Source organism: Muntiacus reevesi, chromosome 3 (genome assembly GCF_963930625.1).
Source record: "Muntiacus reevesi chromosome 3, mMunRee1.1, whole genome shotgun sequence".
Lineage (NCBI taxonomy): Eukaryota > Metazoa > Chordata > Mammalia > Artiodactyla > Cervidae > Muntiacus > Muntiacus reevesi.
The window spans coordinates 36,945,395-36,971,367 of NC_089251.1; the positions used below are offsets into that span (position 1 = coordinate 36,945,395).

A 25,973-nucleotide genomic window follows, 5' to 3' on the forward strand; every position below is an offset into this window, starting at 1 on the left:
CATTTTCCTTTTTTTTTTTAAACACATATGTACATTTCAAAAATTATTCTTTTCCATTATGGTTTATCACAGGATATTCAATATAGTTCTCTGTTATACATTAGGGCCTTGCTGTTTATCCATTCTGAATGCAATACTTTTTTGCATCTACCAACCCCAAACTTCCAACCCATCTCTCCCTGCCTCCTGCTTGGCAACCACAAGTCTGTTCTCTATGTCTTCAAGTATGTTTTGTAGATAGGTTCACTTGTGCCATATTTTAGATTCCACATATAACTGATATGTTACTTGTCTTTCTCTTTCTGACTTATTTCACTTAGTTAATTTCCAGTTGCATCCATGTTGCTGCAAATGGTATTATTTTGTTCATTTAATGGCTGAGCAATAGTCCATCATATATATGTACTGCATCTTCTTTATTGATGCGAAACTTTTTACAACCGCCCATGAATTCCCATGATGCATTATCCTAACAAACTTTTTCGTTATGAATTCAAATTAAAAATGTCACTAATTTTGTTTGTTTTTTTGCAGCAACTTTTACAGAAAGACTTTATTCTGATCCTTCAAATTGGTCCCTCATCTTAGTCACATCTGGATGTTCATATATGTTGGGTGAGTGTTCAATTTTTTACTGTTTATACTATATGGGGAGTTGTGATGAGTTACAGAGGAGAGTCTATTTAAATATTTCAGGGAGAAATGAAAAATACATACATTCTTTGCAAAATTAGAGATCTACAAAAATGTGAGGTGTAGAGAGGAAGCTATAGAATTTTAAGTTTACATACCTTAGGAATCTACTCTCTGTTCTTTTTTTTTAAACAAAGAGGATAATAGATACAACCTCAGATATGCAGATAATACCACTCTTAGGGCAGAAAGTGAAGAAGAACTTAAGAGCCTCTTGATGAAAGTGAAAGAGGAGAGTGAAAAAGTTGGCTTAAAACTCAACATTCAGAAAACTAAGATCATGGCATCTGGTCCCATCACTTCATGGGAAATGAGGAAACAATGGAAACAGTGATAGACTTTATTTATTTTGCAATGATTCTAAAAATCATTGCAGATGGTGACTGCAGCCATGAAATTAAAAGATGCTTGTTCCTTGGAAGAAAAGCTGTGATCAACCTAGACAGCATATTAAAAAGCAAAGACATTACTTTGCCAACAAAGGTCCATCTAGTCAAAGCTATGGTTTTTCTGGTAGTCATGTATGGATGTGAGAGTTGGACTATAAAAAAACCTGAGTGCTGAAAAATTGATGCTTTTGAATTGTGGTGTTGCAGAAGACTCTTGAGAGTCCCTTGGATTGCAAGGAGATCCAACCAGTCAATCCTCAAGGAAATCAGTCCTCAATATTAATTGGAAGGACTGATGCTGAAGCTGAAACTCCAATACTTTGGCCACCTGATGTGAAGAACTGACTCAATGTAAAAGACCCTGATGCTGGGAAAGATTGAAGGCGGGAGGAGAAGGGGATGACAGAGGATCAGATGGTTGGATGGCATCATTGACTTGATGGACATGAGTTTGAGTAAGCTCTGGGAGTTGGTGATGGACAGGGAAGCCTGGTGTGCTGCAGTCCATGGGTTTGCAAAGAGTCAGTCACGACTGAACTGAACTGAATAGATACAACCATCCTTTTTCCAGAACTCTCTTTCAGCTAAGGGGAGAAAGTTCATCACCTTTTGGTTTTTTACCCCATTTCTGTGAAAGGCACCACCCTTCTTCTGGTCTGTTAGACTTGAACCCTCAAAATAACTTTGATTATTTAAACTGCTCTCTTCCTTCACATTCAGAGTTCTTGAATATGCAAAATCTAGCTCTAAAATCCTTTTTGCATCTGTCCCTTCTTTTTCATTCCTACCACAACCACTCCAGTTCAGGATTTCTTCTTAGATAACTATAAAGTTTACCACTAGTAGTCTTACCTCCTAATTGGTCTTTCCAGAGTCCTGCCAGATTCATTTTCCTAAAAGGAGAAATTCTCGCAGTGTCTTTCCTCTGCTTAGGATACATGATGGCTCCCCACCATCTGTTGGATTTAGTACCAGCACTGGAATCTGGCCTTTGGGGCCCTCAATAGCACCCCATTCACTATTGTAAATATTCACATAAAAGGATACAGGCAGCCAAATCCAGAGACTTTGCTCTTGAATTCCTGTACTTGACCCGACTATACTGTACTCTGTTCTCCTAACCTCCTTACTATACCAATCTATGGGTTATTGTCTCCCTAACCCCCTCCATCTAGCATCCTGATTCTGGCATTTGTTGTTTGCTGGACTATGCCTCTGGGTCAGCCTCCATGTCAGCAGTACTCTAGGACCCCTCTATGGCTCCTGCCTTCCCGGAAGTCTCCTAAGCAGCCAACACCTATTTTGCCAGTACATTTCTGCTGCAGGCCATGTATTTATCTTGACTCCTGGAGGCCTCAGCTAAAATGCAAAACAGGGCGATGCTCACTTTCATCCCATGCTTTGCTCATGCTGCTCCATTCACCTGAAACACATTCCCTCTATTTATTGAATAAACTCATCTCCCAAGGCCCATCTCAATTTCTATATCCTCCAAGAAGTTTTGCCTGATGCCCCTAAATGAAATCTGATCCCTCTGACTCCTAATGGGATCTTGTGCCCCTCCTTCCTTATCATATTACTAACTGATCGTATTTCCATGAATGCCTTTGCCAAGCCTAGCATCCCTGGATGATTGGACCACAGGATTAGGTTTATGGCCCTTGTCTCCTCTGACTGTCTTTCTCTCACTGGCCCACACAGCAGGCACTGAAAACGGTTGGTGGTATCGAATGCCTCCTGACTCTGAGAATTCCAAATGCCATGTAGTCTATGTTCCAAATTACAGCGCTCTTGCTATCCACCAAAGAATTAGGATACACCTGAAAAATGAGTAGGCCAAGTACTTTTTCCATTTTATTTATGAAAAAGGGAAAATGAGAAGATAGATTCAAGGCAATGTCCTATTCAGAGGTAGGCAGCAGGATAGTATAGTGGCTTACCCTCCAGTTCTAGAGTCAGAATGCCTGGATTTGCCTAGAATCCTGACTCTAACAAACACATCCTGCCCCAAAAACCTTGGGCAAGTTAGCTGATCTCAGTAAACCTCAACTTTCTCATTAATAAAATAAGCTGCTGTCAAAATTAAAACATAATCTATGCAACACATTGTGCCTGACACATAGTAGAGCTTAATAATGGTTATTGTTGCTGCTAATTGTATTGGGGCTGAGCAAGATGAATTCTTTGTGGATAGAAAAACTGAGAAATAATGCCTCATGATTAAATGTCTTTATCCAAATCTTAAGGAGATTTTAAATAGTAGGTATGAAACAGAGAGCACTTCTCTGGCCAAATGTTCACTCTGGCAAGTCTGGAGGGAGGGTCTAGGTCAGTGGAACCCGAAGTGCCCAGGCATGGCTATGTCCAACTGGAGGGAGGTCTTGGCCCTGGGGAGCTCCCAGAGGTTGGTGCACTGGAAGACAAGCCCTTCTGGTCACATGCACACAACCTTCTCACATAAAGTCATACCCACTGCCCAGGGGCACTGTCCCAGCCACAGCTGTCACAGGAGCAGAGAACAGGGGCCTGACTCAAGCGAAAGAATGTCTACTTAGAGTTGGCAGGCCCCAGCTTAAGAAGGGCTCTTTGAGCGTGACTCAAGGCTCAGCTCCACTTACTCTGTATCTTATTACATAACTCTGAGTCTCAGTTTCCCATCTGTAAAATGGGGCAAGAATAACAACTGCACCAGCTGCTCTCATTGTATCACGGGATTATGGTATCTACCCATTCACATAATATTTGTCAAAATGCTTTGTTAACCTTCTGGCACAACATGCATGCCTGGGTTAACTAGAAGACAAATATATTTTTCAAATTTGATAGATTTATAATGCTGGAATGAAATTAATTGGGGAAGCCCAGAATGAGTTCATCACGTTTAAAAGTCTGTAGTAAAAAACCCTCCCTTCCAGTTTGCCTTGAAAAGTCACCTTGTCCCCAGTGTGTTTTCTTAGAGTGAGACATACATTTGCTTGTGGACACAACGCCCTCTGGGCAACTCTGGGATGCGGGACACACAGGGGATGTTCACCGCCAGTGGGACACTTACCGAGCCCTTTCATGGCCTTCCTCAGGGTCTGGGCATCTTCGGCGGCGTTGAAGCCTGAAGTGGCTTTGACAGTGCCTCCCTTGGCTGCCTGAGTGCACAAAGACAGACAGAAAGGTGTGACCAAGAGGCGCCTTCCTACCAGCACGGTGGCAACTCGCACAACAAATGTTTGTTGAGTACCCACCAGGGGCCAGACACTTGCCCAGGGGCGGGGACACAGCAGTGACTGGGAGAGATGAGGCTCTTGTTCCCTTGCGGCTGATGTTCAAGTTCAGCCAGAGGTAGACAGTAAAGAAGCCAATAAGCAAATATTCCACCAGGCAGCCGGAGGTGAACAGGGCTACAGGGCAGAGAGAGGTCGTGAGGGGCTGGCCCGAGGAGTGGCATTCAGGCTGAGGTCTGACTGCAGGAAGCAACTGACTATGCAGAGATCTGGGGGAAAGTGCTGCAGGCAGAGGTAACAGCTGAGGCAATGCCCTGAGGCTGGAGCTGGCTTCTGAGGGACGAGTGGAACAGAGGTCAGTGGGACTCGACTTGGAGGACAAGCTGGGCAGGGGTAAGGTAAGTGACACCATTACCTTTGAAGTAATCTTGTCTCCCCAGAAAGTGGGAAATCAAACCTGAATCCAATCAAACCTCTTAGGTCAAACACCAACTTATGATAAAGAAGAGAAGGAGGAAAATGTTAGCCCACACAACAGGGCTGTCATCAGCACGATCCAGACTATGAGAAACACTACTTGATGAATGCTCTAGGTTCTTTAACAAATTGCCAGAAGAAATAGAAAAGAGAGAAATGGAGGGGAAATAAAACTTGAAAGAGATTAAAAATGCACTTCAATAATCATAATGGGTAAACCTTATTGGAATCCTGAATCAAATAGTAAAAAAAATAAAGAAATGACATTTATGAGGCAACTGGAAAATTTTTTTAAAGTAAGCTGGATGCTTTTATATTATTCGCCTACTTGAATTTGTTCCTTTTTCATAACGGCACTTAGGGTAACAAATTTAGGCCGCTTTGCTCCTTTTCCAAGACAGGGAGGGAAATAGATACCACCTTACATAAAAGTGGGGTGATGAATGCAGAGGGGCAGTTGGTTCCAGAGGCTTGCGTTCCAATGCTGCCAACCACACGTAACAGAACCTGCTGCTGCTGCCGTTCGGCTGCTCAGTTGTGACTCTTTGTGACCCCATGGACCATAGCCCGCCAGGCTCCTCCGTCCGTGAGGTGTCCCAGGCAAGAACACTGGAGTGGGTTGCCATTCCCTTCTCCAGGGAATTTTCCTGACCCAGGCATTGAACCCATGTCTCCTGCACTGGCAGGAGGATTCTTTACCACTGAGCCACCTGGGAAGCCTTGAACATGGACTTGATATTTGATGCCATTAAGCAACTAATGTTAACATTTTTAGGTATGATAATGTCTTTGTGCTTATATTCTATTTTTTTAGGAGTCGAATCTTATACACATCGAAAGAGTTTACAGATGAGAGGATAAGGTGATTGGAATTTGCTTCAAAATTTCAGGTTAGGGGAAGTGGAGACACAGAAGAAACAGGTTGACCATGAATGAATAGTAATAATAATATAATATTGTTAATATATATGAGTTATGATTATATAATAATTATTGACCATGAGTCAATAATAATTATAGGTACAAAGGGGTTCTTTTTACTATTTGATCTGCTTTTGTATGTGTTTACGCTTTTCCATAATAAATTAAGAGACATGACGAGGGCAGAATGAGAGCCTTCACAAGCTGGTGAAAAGTGAAAGGTGTTAGTGGCTCAGTTGTGTCTAACTCTTTGTGACTCCATGGATGGTAGTTCAGCAGGTTCCTCTGTCCATGGGATTTTCCAGACAGGAATACTAGAGTGGGTTGCCATTTCCTTCTCCAGGGGATCTTCCTGATCCAGGGATTAAACCCGGGTGTTCCGCCCTGCAGGCAGACTCTTTACCATCTGAGTTACCAAGGGAGCACACAAGTCGGTGAGGATTTTCTATTTTATTCTAAATGTGTTATGAGCCACTGGCAGGTCTGATTTACACATTTGAAAGATCACTTGGGCTACTGTATGGAGATACAGAGACCAGTTGGGAATCTGGGCCAAGATCCAGGGATATGATGGTAAACGAGGGTGAAATAGCAAAAATGGACACAGACAGACTCAGCACATGTTTTGGAGGAAAGGAGGCAGAACTTGCTGATGGACTGATGTGGGAGGTGAGGAAAGAAAAGCAGCAAGTGTAACTCTAAATCATTTCCTTAAGCAGCCAAGTAGAGAGTGGGATCACTTATGTAGATGGGGAAAGCTGGAGACTATCAGATTTGAGATGGCAGTGAGGAGAGGGATTTAGAACTTCTATTTTCAAAACGCTAAGTTTGGGATGTTCGTTACACATCCAAGTAGAGTCTAGAAAATGGTTGGTTGTACAATGTACATCTAGAGAGCTAGTCTCTTGTAATACATTTAGGACACATCAGTGTTTGGATGGTAGCGGACAAAATGACCCGGGGAGAAACTGAAGAACAGGGGTCCTAGGACAAGCCTAGACCTCTCTAGAGGCATAGGGTTAGCAGAGAAGAACCTGAATGGATGGCCAAGAAGGACTGGCCCTTGAGGGGCCAATAAAAGGAAAACCAGGACTGTGTGTTGTACAGAGGCTGAGGAAGGATGGAGAGGTCAGTGCCTGCTAGGGTAGGTATGAACAGAGGGCACAGAAAGGATGGTCAGATCTGGGAACATGGAAGGTCCTGGTGACCCTGACAAGAGCTTCAGCAGTGGAATGGAGGAGACAAAAGCCTGACAGAGTGGCAGAGGGAAGGAGAGGGCATCAAGAGGAGGAGATAGCAGCTCTAGATACCGAAGGTGAGGACTAGCATCACCAGAAACCAGCATGCCTTAAAGTGAGACACACTCTGATGTGTACGAGGGATAAAAAGTTAGTAGAGACTAGTAGATTCTGCAAATACAGACTAAAAACTAAAAACGTCGACAAGCAAAATATGGGTTAGTGACCAGTAGGAACCATTTAATTGAATTCTGACTTAGAGATGATGTACTGATTAAGATCAAGGTGCCCTGAGTACTTCTAATGTATTTACTAAATTATTAATGCTATTTTATTTATTTATTTTTTTTTTTTTACAAAAGTTTATTCCTAAATGTACAATAGGTTCCAAGACAACACATCATTCTAGCTATGGGTGGCAACAGATATCATGGCAGGGAATCCAGGTGTTTAAACAGGAATGGAACTAAGGGTCATCACTGCCTCAGGCGCAAGGGAACAGCCTACTTTTTGCCAGATTTGTTAATTCCACCAGTGGCCAGGGGGCCTTTCCCCGAAGCCTTTGCTTTTAGCTCCTCGAGTTTCTTCTGCTCCTCCTTCTGCTTCTGCTTGAATGCCTTATCTTCCTCGTCCATCTCCTTGGCTTGCTTCTTGGGCTGCTTCAGGGGCTTCTTCTTGCCACCTTCGCGGCCCGACATGGCGCCTGCCGCTCCTTCCCCAGACCCTGCCCTTAATGCTATTTTAAAATTGATGTTATTTATAAGGGCTTCCCAGATGGCACTATCGGTAAAGATCTTGCCTACCTATCAACGCAGGAGACATAAGAGATGCAGGTTCAATCCCTAGGTTGGGAAGATTCCCTGGAGGAGGAAATGGCAACCCACTCCAGTATTCTTGCCTGGGGAATCTCACAGAAAAGCCTGGTGGGCTACAGTCCATGGGGGTCAAAAAGGGTCAGATATGACTGAAGTGACTTAGCATAATGTATGTGAGGCGGCATAGAGAAATACATATGATTCAATATAAAATAGATGAAAAAAATCAGTGAACGAACAAACCATAGAAAATTACGGTAAGTTGAGTTCAATTCAGTCACTCAGTCATGTCCCACTCTTTGCGACCCCATGGACTAGAGCATGCCAGGCTTCCCTGTCCAGCACCAACTCTCAGATCTTGCTCAAACTCATGTCCATTGGGTCAGTGATGCCATCCAACCATCTCATCCTCTGAGGTCCCCGTCCCCTTCCGCTGTCAATCTTTTCCAGCATCAGGATCTTTTCTAATAAGTGGCTTTTTCGCATCGGTGGCCAAGTATTGGAGTTTCAGCTTCAACTTCAGTCCTTCCAATGAATATTCAGGACTGATTTCCTTGAGGATTGACTGGTTGGATCTCCTTGCAGTCCAAGGGACTCTCAAGAGTTTTCTCCAACACTACAATTCAAAAACATCAATTTTTCAGCGCTCAGGTTTCTTTATAGTCCAACTCTCACATCCATACATGACTACTGGAAAAACCAGAGCTTTGACTAGACAGACCTTTGTTGGCAAAGTAATATCTCTGCTTTTTAATATGTTATCTAGGTTGATCATAGCTTTTCTTTCAAGGAGTAAGCACCTTTTAATTTCATGGCTGCGGTCACCATCTGCAGTGATTTTGGAACCCCCAAAATAAAGTCTGTCACTGTTTCCATTGTTTCCTCATCTATTTCCCATGAAGTGATGGGACCAGATGCCATGATCTTAGTTTTCTGAATGTTGAGTTTCAAGCCAACTTTTTCACTCTCCTCTTTCACTTTCATCAAGAGGCTCTTAAGTTCTTCTTTGCTTTCTGCCATAAGTGTGGTGTCATCTACATATCTGAGGTGATTGATATTTCTCCTGGCAATCTTGATTCCAGCTTGTGTTTCATCTAGCCCAGAGTTTCTCATGATGTACTCTGCGTAGAAGTTAAAAAGCAGGGTGACAATATACAGCCTTGACGTACTCCTTTTCCGATTTGGAACCAGTCTGTTGTTCCATGTCCAGTTCTAACTGTTGCTTCCTGACCTGCATACAGATTTCTCAAGAGGCAGGTCAGGTGATCTGGTATTCCTCTCTCTTTCAGAATTTTCCACAGTCTGTTGTGATGCACACACTCAAAGGCTTTGACATAATCAATAAAGCAGAAATAGATGTTTTTCTGGAACTCTCTTGCTTTTTCGAGGATCCAGTGAATGTTGGAAATTTGATCTGTGTTTCCTCTGCCTTTTCTAAAACCAGTTTGAACATCTGGAGGTTCACAGTTCACATACTGTTGAAGCCTGGTTTGGAGAATTTTGAGCATTACTTTACTAGCGTGTGAAATGAGTGCAATTGTGCGGTAGTTTGAACATTCTTTGGCATTGCCTTTCTTTGAGATTGGAATGAAAACTGACCTTTTCCAGTCCTGTGGCCACTACTGAGTTTTCCAAATTTGCTGGCATATTGAATGCAACACTTTCACAGCATCATCTTTTAGGATTTGAAATAGCTCAACTGGAATTCCATCACCTCCACTAGCTTTGTTCTGAGTGATGCTTCCTAAGGCCCACTTGACTTTGCATTCCAAGATATCTGGCTCTAGGTGATTGCTCACACCATCCTGATTATCTGGGTCATGAAGATCTTTTTGTATAGTTCTTCTGTGTATTCTTGCCACCTCTTCTTAATATCTTCTGCTTCTGTTACGTTCATACCATTTCTGTCTGTTATTGTGCCTATCTTTGCAAGAAATGTTCCCTTGGTATCTCTAATTTTCTTGAAGAGATCTCTAGTCTTTCCCATTCTATTGTTTCCCTCTGTTTCTTTGCATTGATTACTGAGGAAGGTTTTCTTATCTCTCCTGTTCTTTGGAACTCTGCATTCAGATGGATATATCTTTCCTTTTCTCCTTTGCCTTTCACTTCTCTTCTTTTAACAGCTATTTGTAAGGCCTCATCAGACAACCATTTTGCCTTTTTGCATTGCTTTTTCTTGGGGATGGTCTTGATAAGTGCCTCCTGTACAATGTCATAAACCTCCATCTATAGTTCTTCTGGCACTCTGTCTATCAGATTTAATCCCTTGAATCTATTTGTCACTTCCACTGTATAATCGTAAGAGATTTGATTTAGGTCATACCAAAATGGTCTAGTGGTTTTCCCTACTTTCTTTAAGTCTGAATTTGGCAATAAGGAGTTCATGATCTGAGCCACAGTCAGCTCCCAGTCTTGTTTTTGCTGATTGTATAGAGCTTCTCCATCTTTGGCTGCAAAGAATATAATCAATCTGATTTTGGTACTGACCATCTGCTGAAGTTCATGTGTAGAGTCTTCTCTTTTGTTGTTGGAAAAGAGTGTTTGTTATGACCAGTGCGTTCTCTTGGCAAAACTATTAGCCTTTGCCTTGCTTCATTCTGTACTCCAAGGCCAAATTTGCCTGTTACTCCACATATCTCTTGACTTCCTACTTTTGCATCCCAGTCCCCTATAAATGAAAAGAACATCTTTTTTGGGTGTTAGTTCTAGAAGATCTTGTAGGTCGTCACAGAACCATTCAACTTCAGCTTCTTCAGCATTACTGGTTGGGGCATAGACTTGGATTCCTGTGATATCAAATGGTTTGCCTTAGGAACGAACAAAGATCATTCTGTCGCTTTTGAGACTGCATCCAAGTACTTGCATTTTGGACTCTTTTGTTGACTATGATGGCTACTCCATTTCTTCTAAGGGATTCTTGCCCACAGTAGTAGATGTAATGGTCGTCTGAGTTAAATTCACCCATTCCAGTCCATTTTAGTTCACTGATTGCTAAAATGTTGATGTTCACTCTTGCCATCTCCTGTTTGACCACTTCCAATATGCCTTGATTCATGGACCTAACATTCCAGGTTCTTATGCAATATTGCTCTTTACAGCATTGGACTGTACTTCCATCACCAGTCACATCCACAACTGGGTTTTGTTTTTGCCTTGGCTCTGTCTCTTTATTCTTTCTGGAGTTATTTCTCCACTGATCTCCAGTAGCATATTGGGCACCTACCGACCTGGGGAGTTCATCTTTCAGTGTCCTATCTTTTTGCCTTTTCATACAGTTCATGGGGTTCTCAAGGCAAGAAAACTGAAGTGGTTTGCCATTCCCTTCTCCTGTGGACCACGTTTTGTCAGAACTCTCCAGCATGACCCATCTGTCTTGGGTGGCCCTACACAGCATGGGTCATTCTTTCATTGAGTTAGACAAGACTGTGGTCCATGTGATCAGTTTGGTTAGTTTTCTGTGATTGTGGTTTCCATTCTGTCTGCCCTCTGATGGATAAGGATAAGAGGCTTATGGAAGCTTCCTGACAGGGAGAGACTGACTAAGGGGGAAACTGAGTCTTGCTCTGATGAGCAGGGCCATGCTCGGTAAATCTTTAATCCAATTTTCTGTTGATGGGTGGGGATGTGTCCCCTCCCTGTCCTTTGACCTGAGGCCAAACTCTGGTGGAGGTAATGAAGATAACGGCGACCTCCTTCAGGAGGCCCCATGCATGCACTGCCACACTCAGTGCCCCTGACCCTGCAGCCGGCCACCACTGACCCACGCCTCCCCCGGAAACTCCTGGACACTCACGGGCAAGTCCGGCTCAGTCTCTTGTGGGGTCACTGCTCCTTTCTCCTGGGTCCTGGTGTGCACAAGGTTTTGTGTGTGTCCTCCAAGAGTCTGTTTCCCCAGCCATCTGGCAGCTCTATGGTGGGGTTAACGGCAACCTCCTCCAAGAGGGCTTATGCCATAATCATTACGGTAAAGGAGGGGGTAGAAAGGAAATGGAAATAGAGACTTAAGGGTCAGTGTAGTTTTTTGATGTGAGACACAGATTTCTCTGCCTAGAAGCCAAAGCAAGACAGAACTGTAGTCAATAAGGAGAACTGCAGTGTCCACGAGAGGAAAAGAGATCATCTGCCCAGGAAAAACTCTGCTGTTCTTTGAACTGTGTGTGAAAGTGAAAGTTGCTCAGTCGTGTCCGACTCTTTGAGACCCCATGGGATAGTCCCTGGAATTCTTTGGACCAGAATACTGGAGTGGGTAGCTGTTCCCCAATCCAGGGGATCTTCTCAACCTAGGGATCGAACCCAGGTCTTCTGCATTGCAAGCGGATTCTTTACTGTCTGAGCCATCAGGAAAGCCCAAGAACACTGGAGTAGGTAGCCTAGCTCTTCTCCAGGGGAATTTCCTCACCCAGGGATTGAACCCAGGTCCTCTGTATTGCACGTGGATTCTTTACCAGCTGAGCCACCAAGGAAGCCCATGCTATGCGGAGTGAGAGGCAACCTAAATTACTGGCGCTCTTCTGGGCTTCCTGATTTAGCAGAAGGAAGAATCAAACTAGCTTTGGTTTTTCATTTATCTTCCCCTCTGTTCGCTGACACAAAATATGACTATAACCTGTTAACAATCTGGGCTTTGCTGTTCTGAATTCTGTTTTCTTGTCATTGAAACTGGCCTAATTAGTCATGGCCAGCACTTACAAAAATTGTTCTGTGTCATCCCCTTTCCCTTAGTTCATCTGTCAGGTGTGCGCCACTGTGATGTGCATCTGATTGGTGGAGACAGCAGATGGGGGAGGATCTGCCTGATATCCATGGTTCCCAGATGGCAGTGGAGTTCAGATTCATCTGGAAACCTTGCTCTGTTCAAAATGGGTGCTATGTGCTTTTAAGATGCTAAGAGTTCAAAAGCTGAGAGTAAGAAGAGATCGCCAAGGCTAAATTTAGGGCTGAGGCCATGAAGAGGTTTCTTCTGACTTTTCTGATAATGCTTCTTTTCGCAAATGGTAGAATTTACCAAATTACCAGTGGTAGGATGTTATGGTGATAGCACAGACCAGCCTAGGGAGATCACTATGAATTACTGCAAAGGGAGAGGGTTTTACATCTTACATAAGCCTTGGTTGAAAGGCACCCCCACAGCCTGGTGCCCATGACTCCAGTAAAATCTCAGATTCACGCAGACAGTCAGATTCATCTCCTCTGCATCACTTGGGGGTCATGAATTCTGTAAAGAGAATCCTAATATTGGGAGAAATTTCACCTGTAGGTCTCTGCGAAGGAGACATGGTGGGCATATTTTGAGAGGTAGTAAGCTTAGTGGGAAGGAGCACAGGCATTGGAGTTGAACAGATCCAGGTTGGACTCTTGGCTTCAACGCGTCCTAACTCTATAGTCTAGGAGAAGTTTCATTTTTCTCACCTGTATGTTAAGAATAATAATGATACCAATCCACAGGGCTGTTGTAATAATGAAGGAGGATAATACAGCATAACGCTTAGTACAAACAGTAAATACGAAACCAAAAACTCAACTCAGTGGCCTGAGTGGCTCTCATCAGTACAATTCAACATGACCTCAGTAACATTTCTATAATAAATATAATAGTGAGATTCTTATATCTGTTTCTGATAATATCCCTAATGCAAGCCAATGGGGTAATGTCAAAGCAAAATCTAGAATACAGCACTGTACATGGTGGCAAAAACAATGTAAAATAGATCTAAGGCTCTCTTTAATTTGATTCAAGGATGTACATGTGGCCTGTAAAGGCATGGAGGATTTTTATACCCATAGGGCAGTTCTTTAGCAAGTCAGACTTGAGCTCTATGAGCTAGTCCACCTTAAGCTGGACTTCTCATTCCCACTGTGGTCCACATCAAGCCCATCCAAAGGTTTCAGGCCCCAGAGGGTATGGGTCTTACCTGCTGGAAGACCAGCCTTTCACCTCCTGAATATGGTCAACTTCTAACACTCATCACTTTTCTACACTTGACTGAGAAAAAGAGAAATCAATGACATTACCTTCCTTGGTTAGTGGTTAAGAATTCACCTGCCAATGCAAGGGACATGGGTTCCATCCATCCCTGGTTTTGAAACTACTAAGCCCACGTGCCAAACTACTGAAGCCCACGCACCCTGGAATCTGTGCTCCCACACAAGAGAAACTACTGCAAAAAGAAGCCTGTGCACCGCAACTAGAGAGTAGCCCCTGCTTGCCACAACTAGAGAAAGCCCGCACAGCAATGAAGAAACTGTGTACCCCAACAAAGACCCAGCATAGTCAAAAAACATATAAAATAAAAATTTAACAACTTCCTTGGGCACTTAATTGCATCCCCCCAAAAAGGTATGTTGAAGTCCTAACCCCCAGTACCTCAGTACCCTTATTTGGAAATATTGTCATTAAATTAATTAATTAATCAATTATAATAAATTAAATCAAGACGAGGTCCTACTGGAGTACAAAGGTAAGCTGCTAATTCAACATGAATGATGTCCTTAGAAAACAGCACGTGAAGACACAGACACTCAGGGAGAAGCCACATGGTGACATGTTGTTGACTCCAGTCTCTGCTGAAGAATGCTTAAGATTGCTAGCAAACCACCAGAAGCTAGAAAGAGGCAAGGAAGAATTCCCCTCTGGATTTCAGAGGGACCTTGGCACTGCCAATACCTTGATTTTGGATTTCCACCCTCCAGAAACATAAGACAACAAATTTCTATTATTTTAAGCCACCCAGTTTGTGGCACTTTGTTATGGCAGCCGTATGAAATTAGTGCAGGCATATTACCTGTTTTCTTCTACTCTCTACCAATAGTAACAAGCAAGTTGGTGATTGGCTGTCAAAATTCTAAATGGCCTAGCTCAGCCCTTGACCCCCGCTGGAGACAGCTTTCTGAGTTGAATGTTTCACAAAGTTCTTTCGGAATTCCGATATTGAAAGAATTTTGGATGGTATTCAAACACTGCCTTTTAAAGCAAACTGCATTGCTGACGGACACTAAGGAAGTGTTAGTCACTCAGATGTGTCCAACTCTTTGTGATCCCATGGACTATAGCCCGCCAGGCTCCTCTGGCCACGGAATTCTCCAGGCAAGTACTGGGGTGGGTACCTAGTGTGGGATTAAAATTAATATCTAACAAGATGAATTGACAGAGGATCATGCAAAGATAGCTTATCTGTGAGCATTCTTAGGGACTCTTTTTTTCAGGAACAAGATAAGCTGGGGAAATTTGTTCTTGTTAGCTCTGAAGTATCTATATTGATTCAATTCCAGGGCATAATGTATCATCACCTGTTCAGGGAAGGCAGGAGATTCCCCCCAAGGAAGGCTCCTCATGGCAACAGGCAAAGGGAACAGAGGATGTAGGGAAGAATGATGAAAACAAAGAGCTAGAAATTGGTATTGTATCACAATCGATGAACTTTACTCAGTTATTAAAATAATAATGAAGATGATAAATGTCAAAAGATTGGAACATGATACAAAGAAATATGTAGCAGTAAAAAGGAACTGAGGAATAAATTGCTGATATGGCACCATGCAGTCCATGGGTGGACTGCAAAAAATACAATGCTCATAAAAAAGGAGTAGACGCTCTGTGATTCCATTTATAGGATCTAGAACAGGCAAAACTAATCTATGATAAAAACAATCAGATCAGTGATTGTATTTCTGGACTGGAGTGGAGAACAGGGAGGAGACTGATCTGGAAGGGGCATGAAGGAACTTCCTGAAGTGAGGAAATGTTCTATCTTAAGAAGAGGGCAGATATATGGTACATTTGTCAAAACTCATCTACCAGTAACCATAAGAGCTGTGCATTTCACTACATGTAAATTATACCCTTGAACATTTTTTGTAGATATATGACAACAGTGGCTTTTAAAACATGTTTTCCTTTTAGAAATGGATCATATGGTCATTGTAGAGATTTGGAAAAAAAATTTTTTTAAATTAAGAAGAAAATCTGAGTGGGAAGGGGAAGGATAAATTAAGAGGTTGGATTTAACATATACATACCACTATGTGTAAAACAGAAAACCAACAAAGACCTACTGCAAAACACAGGGAACTCTACTCAATATTATATAACCTATAAGGCAAAAGAATATACATATATCTGAATAGCTGTGCTGTATACCTGAAAACTACATGATATTGTAAATCAACTATGCTTCAATAAAATTTTTTAAAAGAATTAAGAAGAAAATCAAAATACCCATAACTCCATTGAGAGTAAATAATCTTAATATGTTATAAGATGTAATATAAACGTGTTAGCATAGCAAAAGTTAGAGTGAATACACTAACTCTTCTTTATGTTCTTATTACTACTATTTCAAAACCACTATCAAATGAGTAGGGTCTAAAACTAAAATGATGGAAAATAATAGGGAATTACAATGCTGTTATTATATCAAATGGCTTTCCTTTCCTTTAAAGACATACTTAAAAAAAAAAAAGACATACTTTATCTGTCCAATAAGTAATAGTCATAATGGGAAAACAGGATCTACGAGAGCAACTGAGGCAATTTTCCTCAGTGGAAAGCCCATGAAAGGGTCACTTGGTTATAGTCTTCACATGTAGAAAGGCTGAGAGCTTGTTCAGAACAGGAAGAGCAATCCATTAATTTTGAGTCCCCAGAGCCAATTACCACGCACAAAGTAGGGACACCATAAACATGTGAATGAATAAATTTTGTACATGTAAATTTTGTACTGAATAAATGTTGTACATGTCCAGGGAGAACCCATCAAGAACAAATAGATTTTACATGAAAGCATAAGAGATTTGGTGCAGACATGAGTAAGCCTTTGACTGTCAGGGATGATGAAGAAAATTCTAAAATATCTAATGAAAAAAAAAAAGTTAAACATATATTACTATTTGTTCTGTATAGTTTACACCTCCATTTTCCTAAAGGAAGGCGTCGAGAGCTGGCAGAATGTCCAGGTCCTCTCTGGGTATAATATTCTACTTCTATTATTTCTCCCCAGAAGACCAGGGATTAAGCATCAGCTGCCCATTCATTTCTCACTCTCCTCATTTGGGCAGGAGAAGGAGAGCAGGTGGCCGGCCTCAGGTAGGGCCACATTTGCAGCTGAACGGCTCAGCTTCCACATCAGTAGGGAGCTTTATGGAACCCTCAACGGGATCCAATTCCCTGCCTGTCTCAGAGATCAGATAACAAAGCTCAGAGGAGTCCAGCCACAGCTAGCAGCAGGAGGTAGATGAGAAGCTAACACACTCTGATGAGCCTAAAATGATAAGGTAGCACCCAATGTGGACGGCAGTCATCTCCTGCTGGGAAATGTGGTGGGATGTGGGATTTTGGATTTTTCCTTTTTATTTGCCTAAAGTTTCTACAATGAACACATCGTGCTTCTGCAGAGAGAAATAACTTGTTTCTGCATCTCAAGATATTAGAAGGATTCAAAGGAGTCCCTCTTTTGAGTTAATTTTCAGGGTCAGCTGACTCACCAGCCCTGAAAGAGTGTTTCACCAGTGTTTCAGGTGACTCACCAGCCCTGAAAAGGTGTTTTTGGAAAAAAAAAAAAGAAAAGAAACTACCTTTCCATTTCCTCCTCCCTCCCCTCTGTTGAGCAAACAACCCTTTGTATAAGACAGCAGGCCCTGATTACACATTCTGTACCTGTCTGGGGCTGGCACCAGGGAGGGTGAAACCCATCCCCAACTTACCATGATTATGACTCTATGTCAGGGTCACGGTTCGGTCAGTCAAGCAGAAGTTCCTGTGTGATAAAAGCAGAAGGGATGAGAGAACTGCCATTAAAATCATTAATCAAGATAACTCACAGTTTGTACAAAGTTAAGCCACAGGGAAATAACACCCAATTTCATCAAGAGAGCAGCTATTGATTAGCCAAAGAGACAAAAGCCAAGCTAATCATTAAAGAAAAACTGTTCTAAGAGGCAAGTGAATTATTCCAGACAAACAGTCTCCTAGCTGCTCTTCTGCTTGGAGATAACACATTACAGATATGATTCCTCTTGCTTAGTTAGGGTGGGCTACATTACTTGAACTCAAGTCAAGCCTAGATTCTAAACTAGAAGTGTTAGTGGATCAGAAGAGGTGCCTCTTGGAGACAAAAGATAATCTGACTACATCAGGGGGAAAGTGCTGCACTCCAGCCTTTACCCTGAATGAGTCGTGTGTGTGTGTGTGTGTGTGTGTGTGCGCGCACTTGTATATGATGACAGGCCACTGGCCCAACTCACACTAGACCTTTCTTTTTCCCAATGGCCACTGTCACTGCCACCATCTCAGGACTTAAAGGTGCTTCTTCCCTTTAAGCTACAGTCTTACCCACTCAGTTTTGCCCTTGGTTCTTCAGCATCCCCTCCATCAAGAAGCCTTGAGCCATCACACATGTATTCAGTCATTTAGAATGCAAGAAATGTCTTTACTGTAGATGAGCCTCTGTGGGGCAGACCCACTGGCTTCCTGTTTTCACATTCAGGTCCTACAGAAAAGGCTCCTTTTCTGAGCATTTGGTGAGATCCTTGAACTCAAAGAATTCCTCTAGAACCAGAAGCATGGGCATCACCTATGAGCTCTTTAAAATGCAGAATCCCAGGTCCCCACTCCAGACCTACTGCCAGAATCTGCATTTTCACAAGATTCCCAGAATATCCGTCTGCACAGTGGTTTGAAAATCACTGGCCTAGACAACCCTGTCAGGTTGTTGTTATTGTTTAGTCACTGAGTTGTGCCTGACTCTTTGCAACCCCATGGACTGGAGCCCGCCAGGCTCCTCTGGCTATCCTGGGATTTCCCAGGCAAGAATACTGCAGTGGTTTGCCATTTTCTCCTGCAGGGGAATTTTCCTGACCCAGGGATTGAACACACACTTCCTGCATTGGCAGGTGGATTCTTTACCGCTGAGCCACCAGGGAAGCCCAATCCTACCAGGGAGCCTTGTTCTATAATTCCCCCAGAATAACTGCATCCTTCTTGGCCAACTTTATCACCGAGTCCTGTTGGGCCACAGTCTCTCTTCATCTTCCACTTTCTGAGGCTCAGCTCCCTCTTCCTTGTTTCCCATCACTCACTGCAGACTTATCGTGTTTGACTAGGGGGTCAATCCCTTCCTGTGGGGAATGTCAACTGGCCCCGAGGCACAGCTTGAGCAAAGGTGCAGAGGTGGGGATAAGCCATGGCTTCAGGGATGGCTTCAGGGACAATGAGATGGCGAGGCTGCTGGAGCAGAGGGGTCCTTCCGGGGAAGGCTCAGAGATGAGGGTGGAAAAGCAGGCGGGGAATTGATTATTAAGGGCCCTGAACGTCCCCCTGAGGAGTTTGACTTATAATGTAGGCAGTGGGGAAACAGCGAAAGGGTTGGGTTTTGCAGAGAAATAATGTAAGACAAAACATACTTTAGCAAGTTACTATACTAGGGGGTAGACTAGAGTCAAAGCCAAGGAGTCAGGAAGGCTTGAGATACTATTAAAATACAGGAACAAAGATCTATACTAAAATAGGCAGAGATCTGGGCAGGATGTGGCCCCTGGGACAGGATTTACACATGACATTTTTGTAAGGAAGACATTATTGGATTTAGTGACTCCTGAATTATCTGAATTTATACACTCAATCACTAAATATTCATAACATACCTCTATATCTCAGTCATTGTTTTAACTGATAGAGATAATATGGTGAATAAGACAAGAAACCTGCCTTCAAGGAGCTTACAGTGTTTCAGAAAAGACTGACAACAAATAAAGAGATGATTACATAAGACAGTGTGACAAAAACCACTACAATATTATAAAGTAATTAGCCTCCAACTAATAAAAATAAATGAAAAAAAAAAGACAATTTGATACCAGTAAGATGAAAATACAATAGGATAATGGTATAGAACAAGAATCAACAAACTTCAGCTCAGGGGCCACATTCTAATTTTAAACAGTCTATCAGCTAAGAAACATTTTTAACATTTTCAACAGTTGATCAAAAATAAAAGGAATAATATTTCCTGACACATGAACATTCTATAAAATTCAAATTTCAGTGGTGGTTTAAGCAAAACCTTCTGGAAATATTGAGAGTCATTATTCAATGAGCTAGAAATATTTTACCACAGGAAGAAGCTGTGTCACATTTGAACACAGGGTGCTTTTAGCCAGACAATGTATTTTAAAACTTGGACAGCACACAGAATAAGTCCATTTATATAAAAACAGCTGTTGTATATTTATTATATACTAGTATCAACTGAGTTTCTAAATAGATTTCAGAAATGGATGCAGTCAATGGCACCCTTTGATTCTTTCATTAGATAGCAGATAATACGTGTAAAGTGAACCCACACAAATGCTGACTAGCACAGTACGTGGCACCTCAATAATTAGGCAGGAGTGAGGAAGGAACTGAACACACCCTCCCCCAACACAGAATTGCTGTAGGCCTCCTCTTCTCAACTCCACAGAACCATCAGCCCCCGGAAGATGAAAGGCCCTTCTCCATCTGTAAAAGCCCACCCACATGTGCAGAGCCAAGGATTCTTATAGCAAGGGCCCCCAACTTCTGGAATCTAGTGCCTGATGATCTGAGGTGCACCTGATATAATAATAGAAATAAAGCAAACAGTAAATGTAATGTCCTGGAATCATCCCGAAACCATCAGCACCCACCCCCGCTTCCAGTCCACGGAAAAACTGTCTTCCATGAAACCAGTCCCTGGTGCCAAGAGGGTTGGGGACAATTGCTCTAAGGAACCTTTTCTCCCTCAGCCTCCTTGATTCTTTTGCTCTTTCTCTCTGATGGCCAGCCTACAATCCCATAAGCTGATCAGTATGACCAAGTTCACAGTGACCCAGACTCTGTTGTTGTATACAACTGTGAGGTTGTATAAGCTCCTTTTGTAGATCATGGGTGGGGGGAAGGGGCAAATTATTAGCAGCTGTGCCTCAAACTTTACAACTGGGAAATGCAGACACATTCGGTTTGGGGCATGGCTCAAATGACCTTAAAAGCATCAGGACTCTTCAAGATGGAAAGATGAAGCCTGAAGAGACCATATGTTTGAGATGTCTTTTAAAAAAACCAATATGTGGATGGGAACCTGCATCTTCTTTGTAATACATGAACTCCTCACCTAGGGCTTCCCCGATGGCTCAGTGGAAAAGAATCTGCCTGCAATGCATTAGACAATGAAGACGTGGGTTCAATCCCTGTCAGAAATATCCCCTGGAAGAGGAAATGGAAACCCACTCCAGTATTCTTGCCTGAAAAATCCCATGGATAGAGAAGCCTGGCAGGCTATAGTCTATGGGGTCGCAAAGAGTCGGACATGACTGAGCAACTAAACAAGAGAAACAGATACCTTAGGCTCAGGACAGGGCTCTCGAAGGTTTTAGGACCCTTTAGAGCAACTGAAAGAAAGCTGGTAACTCAACATAAGAGACTTTTCCCAAAGGAATACATATTCCTTTGCATAAGGGAATAGTAACGCTGTAGACTGTTGTTTAGTCACTAAGTCGTGTCTGACTCTGCAACCCCATGGACTGTAACCCACCAGGCTTTTCTGTCCATGGAATTTTCCAGGCAAGGATACTGGAGTGGGTTTGCCATTTCCTACTCCAGGGAATTTTCCCGACCCAGGGATTGAACCCATCCATGCCTCCTGCTCAGCAGGTGGAATCTTTACCACTGAGCCATCTGGGAAGCCTTAAGCTATAAATAAATTCAATCTATTTCAGGTTAAGATTACATGTACTTTCAGAAATAATTTACAATGAATTCACAAAGAAAAATTAGGTATGTCAGGAACACACCCCTATTGTTTTTCTATAGGATGTTTAGGACAATTATTACACTACTCCACATACTGCCCTATTATATCACTGCCAGAAATTGGCAACCCAGTGCAGACTCAACCATAAAGTTTCTTAAGTCCTTACGGCAGACTGCAGATACATGAACAAGGCCCACTCCTCGTAACATTGCAGGAGGCCATGCAGACAGCAGTGTGATACATTCCTCCCCACCCACCCAGACTTTGGACAGCAGGCAAATGAGACCGACTAGTAAAATCAGTAAATAATCATGAAAACAATGATATGCAAACTCATCTAAGGAGGAAGAATGGCTCTCAAGATGAAATCAGCTGGCCAAAAGCTGTTAGACATATTTAAAGAAAAATTCTGTCCAACAGCAATGCAAGCTCAACCCAAAACCGTCACTGAGGTTTACTCTAAAATGTTTCTCAAAACCCTGGCCTCAAGAAAGGCTGGCATGGCCCCAGGGTCAATGTTCCAGGCGTCAGACATTCCCCCACTGTGAAGATGAATTTTATCTATCTAAAACTCTTTACTCTGATTCCTTGATTGCCAAGGAACCTCAGGACTAGAGTTTGGCTTCCTATGTGGACTTACCTACAAAGTACTGCAGTATAAGGATTTTTTCCTAAGTAATAGTTATATTTTTCAATGTAAATAAATAAATTAACCATATGTGCAAGCATGTGAGTGCCTATGAGTGATAAGCCTATAAATACGAACCTGTCCCTAAGAGACAGGTTAGCACATCCCTTCTGGATGTGCTAACAAATACGACTTCTCTGCTCTTGGCAGAGGCGACACCATGGTGAATTCACCCCATGACCAGATGCTTTCTTTGAGACCCCAACATAACTTGGCAGTTGGTCTCCATTCAGATGCACAACATTGACCCAAGCAAGACCGGCACTTCTTACCCTTCACTGTGAAGGGGTCTGATGGCCTTGTGACACATTCTTACACTGAATCCTTCTCCTCCCTGGAAGATCACATGTGAGTGACTCATTCACCATTTTTCTTTGGTACATGGTTTCACTTTAAATCCCAGAGGATGACAAATTTAAACTTTTAGCCTGTGTACTTGTGGAGAGTGCAACTGGGCTCCACCCAGGCACTAAAGGCTTTTTAAAACTGTCTATGAAATAGGAACATGAAAGCAGCTCTTCTTCATTGGATTTTTGATTCTTCTAAAGTTAAAGGAAATTTTTTTGCCTGGATGGGGTTTTTTATTTTTAAACATTTAATCCAAGCAAAGTGTGTAGGCTAAGCGAAGGCAAAGTTGAAGACTTGCTTGTTAAGCAATTCTTAGAGAAGAATCTCTTTCAACCCACCATCTGGCAAGCAACTTATGAACAGTTTTTTGTCCAAATTTTAGCCACTTATTCACGGCACTGTTGGAACAGTAATAATAACTTCAATCCACAAATAATTAAAAAACACATTTTACATATAATTTAAAACATCCCCACTCTTTCTCTACCACTCATTCCCACATCATGCCCAAGTCTATTCAAGTTTTCTTCACCAATGATTCCTTTGTTCAAAAGGCAGAGAGAAGGAAGGAAGAACATGTATTAAACACTCCTCTACATGACCTTAATCTACCTAATAACCTTTGGAGTCCTGACATTATCTCCACTTAACAAGCCAGATGGATAATACAGTAATGAAAGTTGTTTATGGCAAGTTCTATATTGTATTAAGAGATAAGATTAGAAAAATAAAAAGAGTAATGAGATGGCCTTAATGATTGCTGGACAGCAGGCTGGGTCCTGCACTCTTAGTTTACTGTCTGCCCTCCTAAACATCTTTCTGCTTCACATTAATACCTCGGTTTCCCCAGGCACAAAGCAATGCATATGCTAATAAATTTTATAAATATTTCTCTGGGTACTGTTTTCAAGTCTTCATAGTATAAAGTTTCAAATTTTCCTAAGTAATTTTCTCTCATTATCTGAGTGACTCCAAGTGCCACCTGTTGACTACAGATCTTTGGAATTCTGGTTGGCTGACTTTTTGATGGTGGAGGTGTTTTTAAATTATTTTGTCTTTTAATTGCAGACAAATTGTTTGGACTCCCCTCCTCCTCGAAGGCTAGTTAGCATAGAAACAAGAAACGATGTACTGGTAACACCAAGTACTGCTCTCAATCATGGAACTAATAGGATAGTTTCACTGATGTTTCACGCTCAGTCATTCAACAATCATGAGCTGAATGCCTGCCCCAAGCCAGGTACCATTCTAGGTGCTAAAAGGCAACCTTAATCTCTCCACTAGTTATCTTCTTATCAAAAATTACCCCCTGTGCTTTGTCTGTTCAAGAGCAGCCTAACAGAAAAAAGTTCTGGCAGTGGTTGGCGAGCACTCTGCTGAACATCCTTCCCACTGCAAGGACTCTACACCCTTTCTGAATGTTCATCTCCCAGCCTTTGGTCTCCTCCTTCTGGTCACAGGGCTCACTCCCCCAAGGGGTAGCCTCTGTCACTGCTCAGTGGCTCAGCATCAGAAAGTTGGCCTTGTATTCCTTGTTAGGTGTGCTGGAACTAGAGGGGCTTTGTTTTTAAATAAGTATTTACTGACCATCTAGTTACACTGAGTGCTTGGGTGCTTTCTCATGGGCTTCCCTGCTGGCTTAGACAGTAAAGAATCTGCCTGCAATGCGGGAGACCTGGGTTCGATCGCTGGATTGGGAAGATTCTCCTGGAGGACGGCATGGCAACCCACTCCAGTATTATTGCCTTGAGACTCACCACAGAGAGGAGCCTGGCATGCTACAGTCCATGGGGTCGCAGAGTCGGACATGACTGAACGACTAAGCACACAGGTGATTTATCAACACTATATTGCTTCCCCTTCTCACTGTCCAGTGAATCGGGCGAGATAACTTAAATTTGAGAAAAGTTAAGCATAATGCTGGAGAAGGCAATGGCAACCCACTCCAGTACTCTTGCCTGGAAAATCCCATGGACAGAGGAGCCTGGTAGGCTGCAGTCCATGGGGTCGCTAGGAGTCAGACACGACTGAGTGACTTCACTTTCCCTTTTCACTTTCATGCACTGGAGAAGGAAAAGGCAACCCACTCCAGTGTTCTTGTCTGGAGAATCCCAGGGACAGGGGAGCCTGGTGGGCTGCCATCTATGGGGTTGCACAGGGTCGGACACGACTGAAGCAACTTAGCAGCAGCAGCAGCAGCAAGCATAATGCTCAAAGTCTCTCATGTAGTAGGTGGTAGGAGTTGTGTTTTCAGTCACAGCCATTACTCTAAAGACCTTCATGCTATACCATGCTAAATGCATGTGTCTTTACATACGTGTATAATTATACACTAAGACCAGTGTCAGTGATAGAAGCTTTTAGGAGTAACAATGGAATCAAAACTTCAAATTGTCCCATCTTTTGCTGAGCTAAATGCTTTCTTTTTCTTTGTATCTTTAACAAGCTGGATGAAAAAAAAACAAAACAACAAGAACACTCCTCCCAGACCTATCTGCTGAACACCGGACTCCACTTTGACAGACAGCGCCCAATCAAGAGTGGTGGCTCTTTGAAGAGAGCATGTTTCTAACCCTACATGCCCCTGCCCTAGTTCAGCCATCCAACCTTTCCAGTGGAAGAACAAGGCAACACGGCTCTGCGACAGTGTCTCTTGGCGCCAACACACGGCCAGAGTCATGTCATCTCCAGCTGAGCGGTACTCAGTGTTTCCATCCAAACTCCGTCCAGGCACATTCTGTGCCCCTCCCCTCCATGACAGGGCCGAGCATCCTGTACGCAGTTGGATGGGTTCCACCCACAATCGGAAAGTACCCTCGATGCTGCCCACTTCAGAGACTGACTGAAGCATCACGCCACGGAGACAGTCAAAGGCTAGAAATAATGGAACAGCTTGATTATGTTTATCCTAACATCAGCAATATTTAGACTGTCCAGGATACACCAGTAGGGAGAGAAAGAAGGGTTGCTAGGAATAACTCTTCCAGCTTATGCTATGAACTGAAAACAGCACGGGCTTTCATTCAAAGTCTAACATGGGGTTTGGCGCAGCTCTGACATGTTTGCTCAAGCCCCAGATGGCAGTTTACTTACACGATTAGAGGCAGAGCCCCTCCAGGCTTGAAACACAACTATTCTTTTGATCTCTCAGAGTTGATTTTCCCTTAATTCAGATCAAAACGTCTAGCAAACAGCTGAGAGAGCAATTCCCAGGCTGTGCTGGAACTACACAAAGAAAGCAGGAGTAGAAATGGAGTGGAAACACCTGCCCGAGAAAGAGTTCATTGCCACCACGGGTTGTTAAGAGTAGAGAAGGCTACAGACAGCGCCCAGCCCCACCCTGCCTGGAGACGGGAAACAGACCTGTCTACATGTTAAGTGGTAGACCTGCCTCTGGGGAACATGTGCAATAATAACGTGTGGATT

General features: G+C 42.8%; 2 protein-coding genes across 2 annotated transcripts in view; both read right to left on the minus strand.

Annotated features, from left to right (window-relative positions):
* The window catches only part of ANXA4 (annexin A4), a 73,155-nt gene that overhangs the window by 29,658 nt on the left and 17,524 nt on the right, over positions 1-25,973 (minus strand). The window contains exons 2-3 of the mRNA XM_065929003.1: positions 17,448-17,500; positions 4,135-4,222 (exon numbers count right to left, since the gene is read on the minus strand). Coding sequence (XP_065785075.1) covers positions 4,135-4,222; positions 17,448-17,450 — 91 coding nt within the window. The 5' untranslated portion in view covers positions 17,451-17,500. The remainder of the gene's footprint in view (positions 1-4,134; positions 4,223-17,447; positions 17,501-25,973) is intronic.
* LOC136162783 (translation machinery-associated protein 7-like) lies at positions 7,395-7,657 on the minus strand. Its single transcript, XM_065927242.1, has one exon. It carries the CDS (start codon positions 7,629-7,631, stop codon positions 7,437-7,439), a length of 195 nt encoding a protein of 64 aa, XP_065783314.1. The 5' UTR covers positions 7,632-7,657; the 3' UTR covers positions 7,395-7,436.

Bases quoted from the DNA above. Each gene is read 5' to 3' on its own strand.
- LOC136162783 (XM_065927242.1), bottom strand. From the start codon at position 7,631: ATGTCGGGCCGCGAAGGTGGCAAGAAGAAGCCCCTGAAGCAGCCCAAG.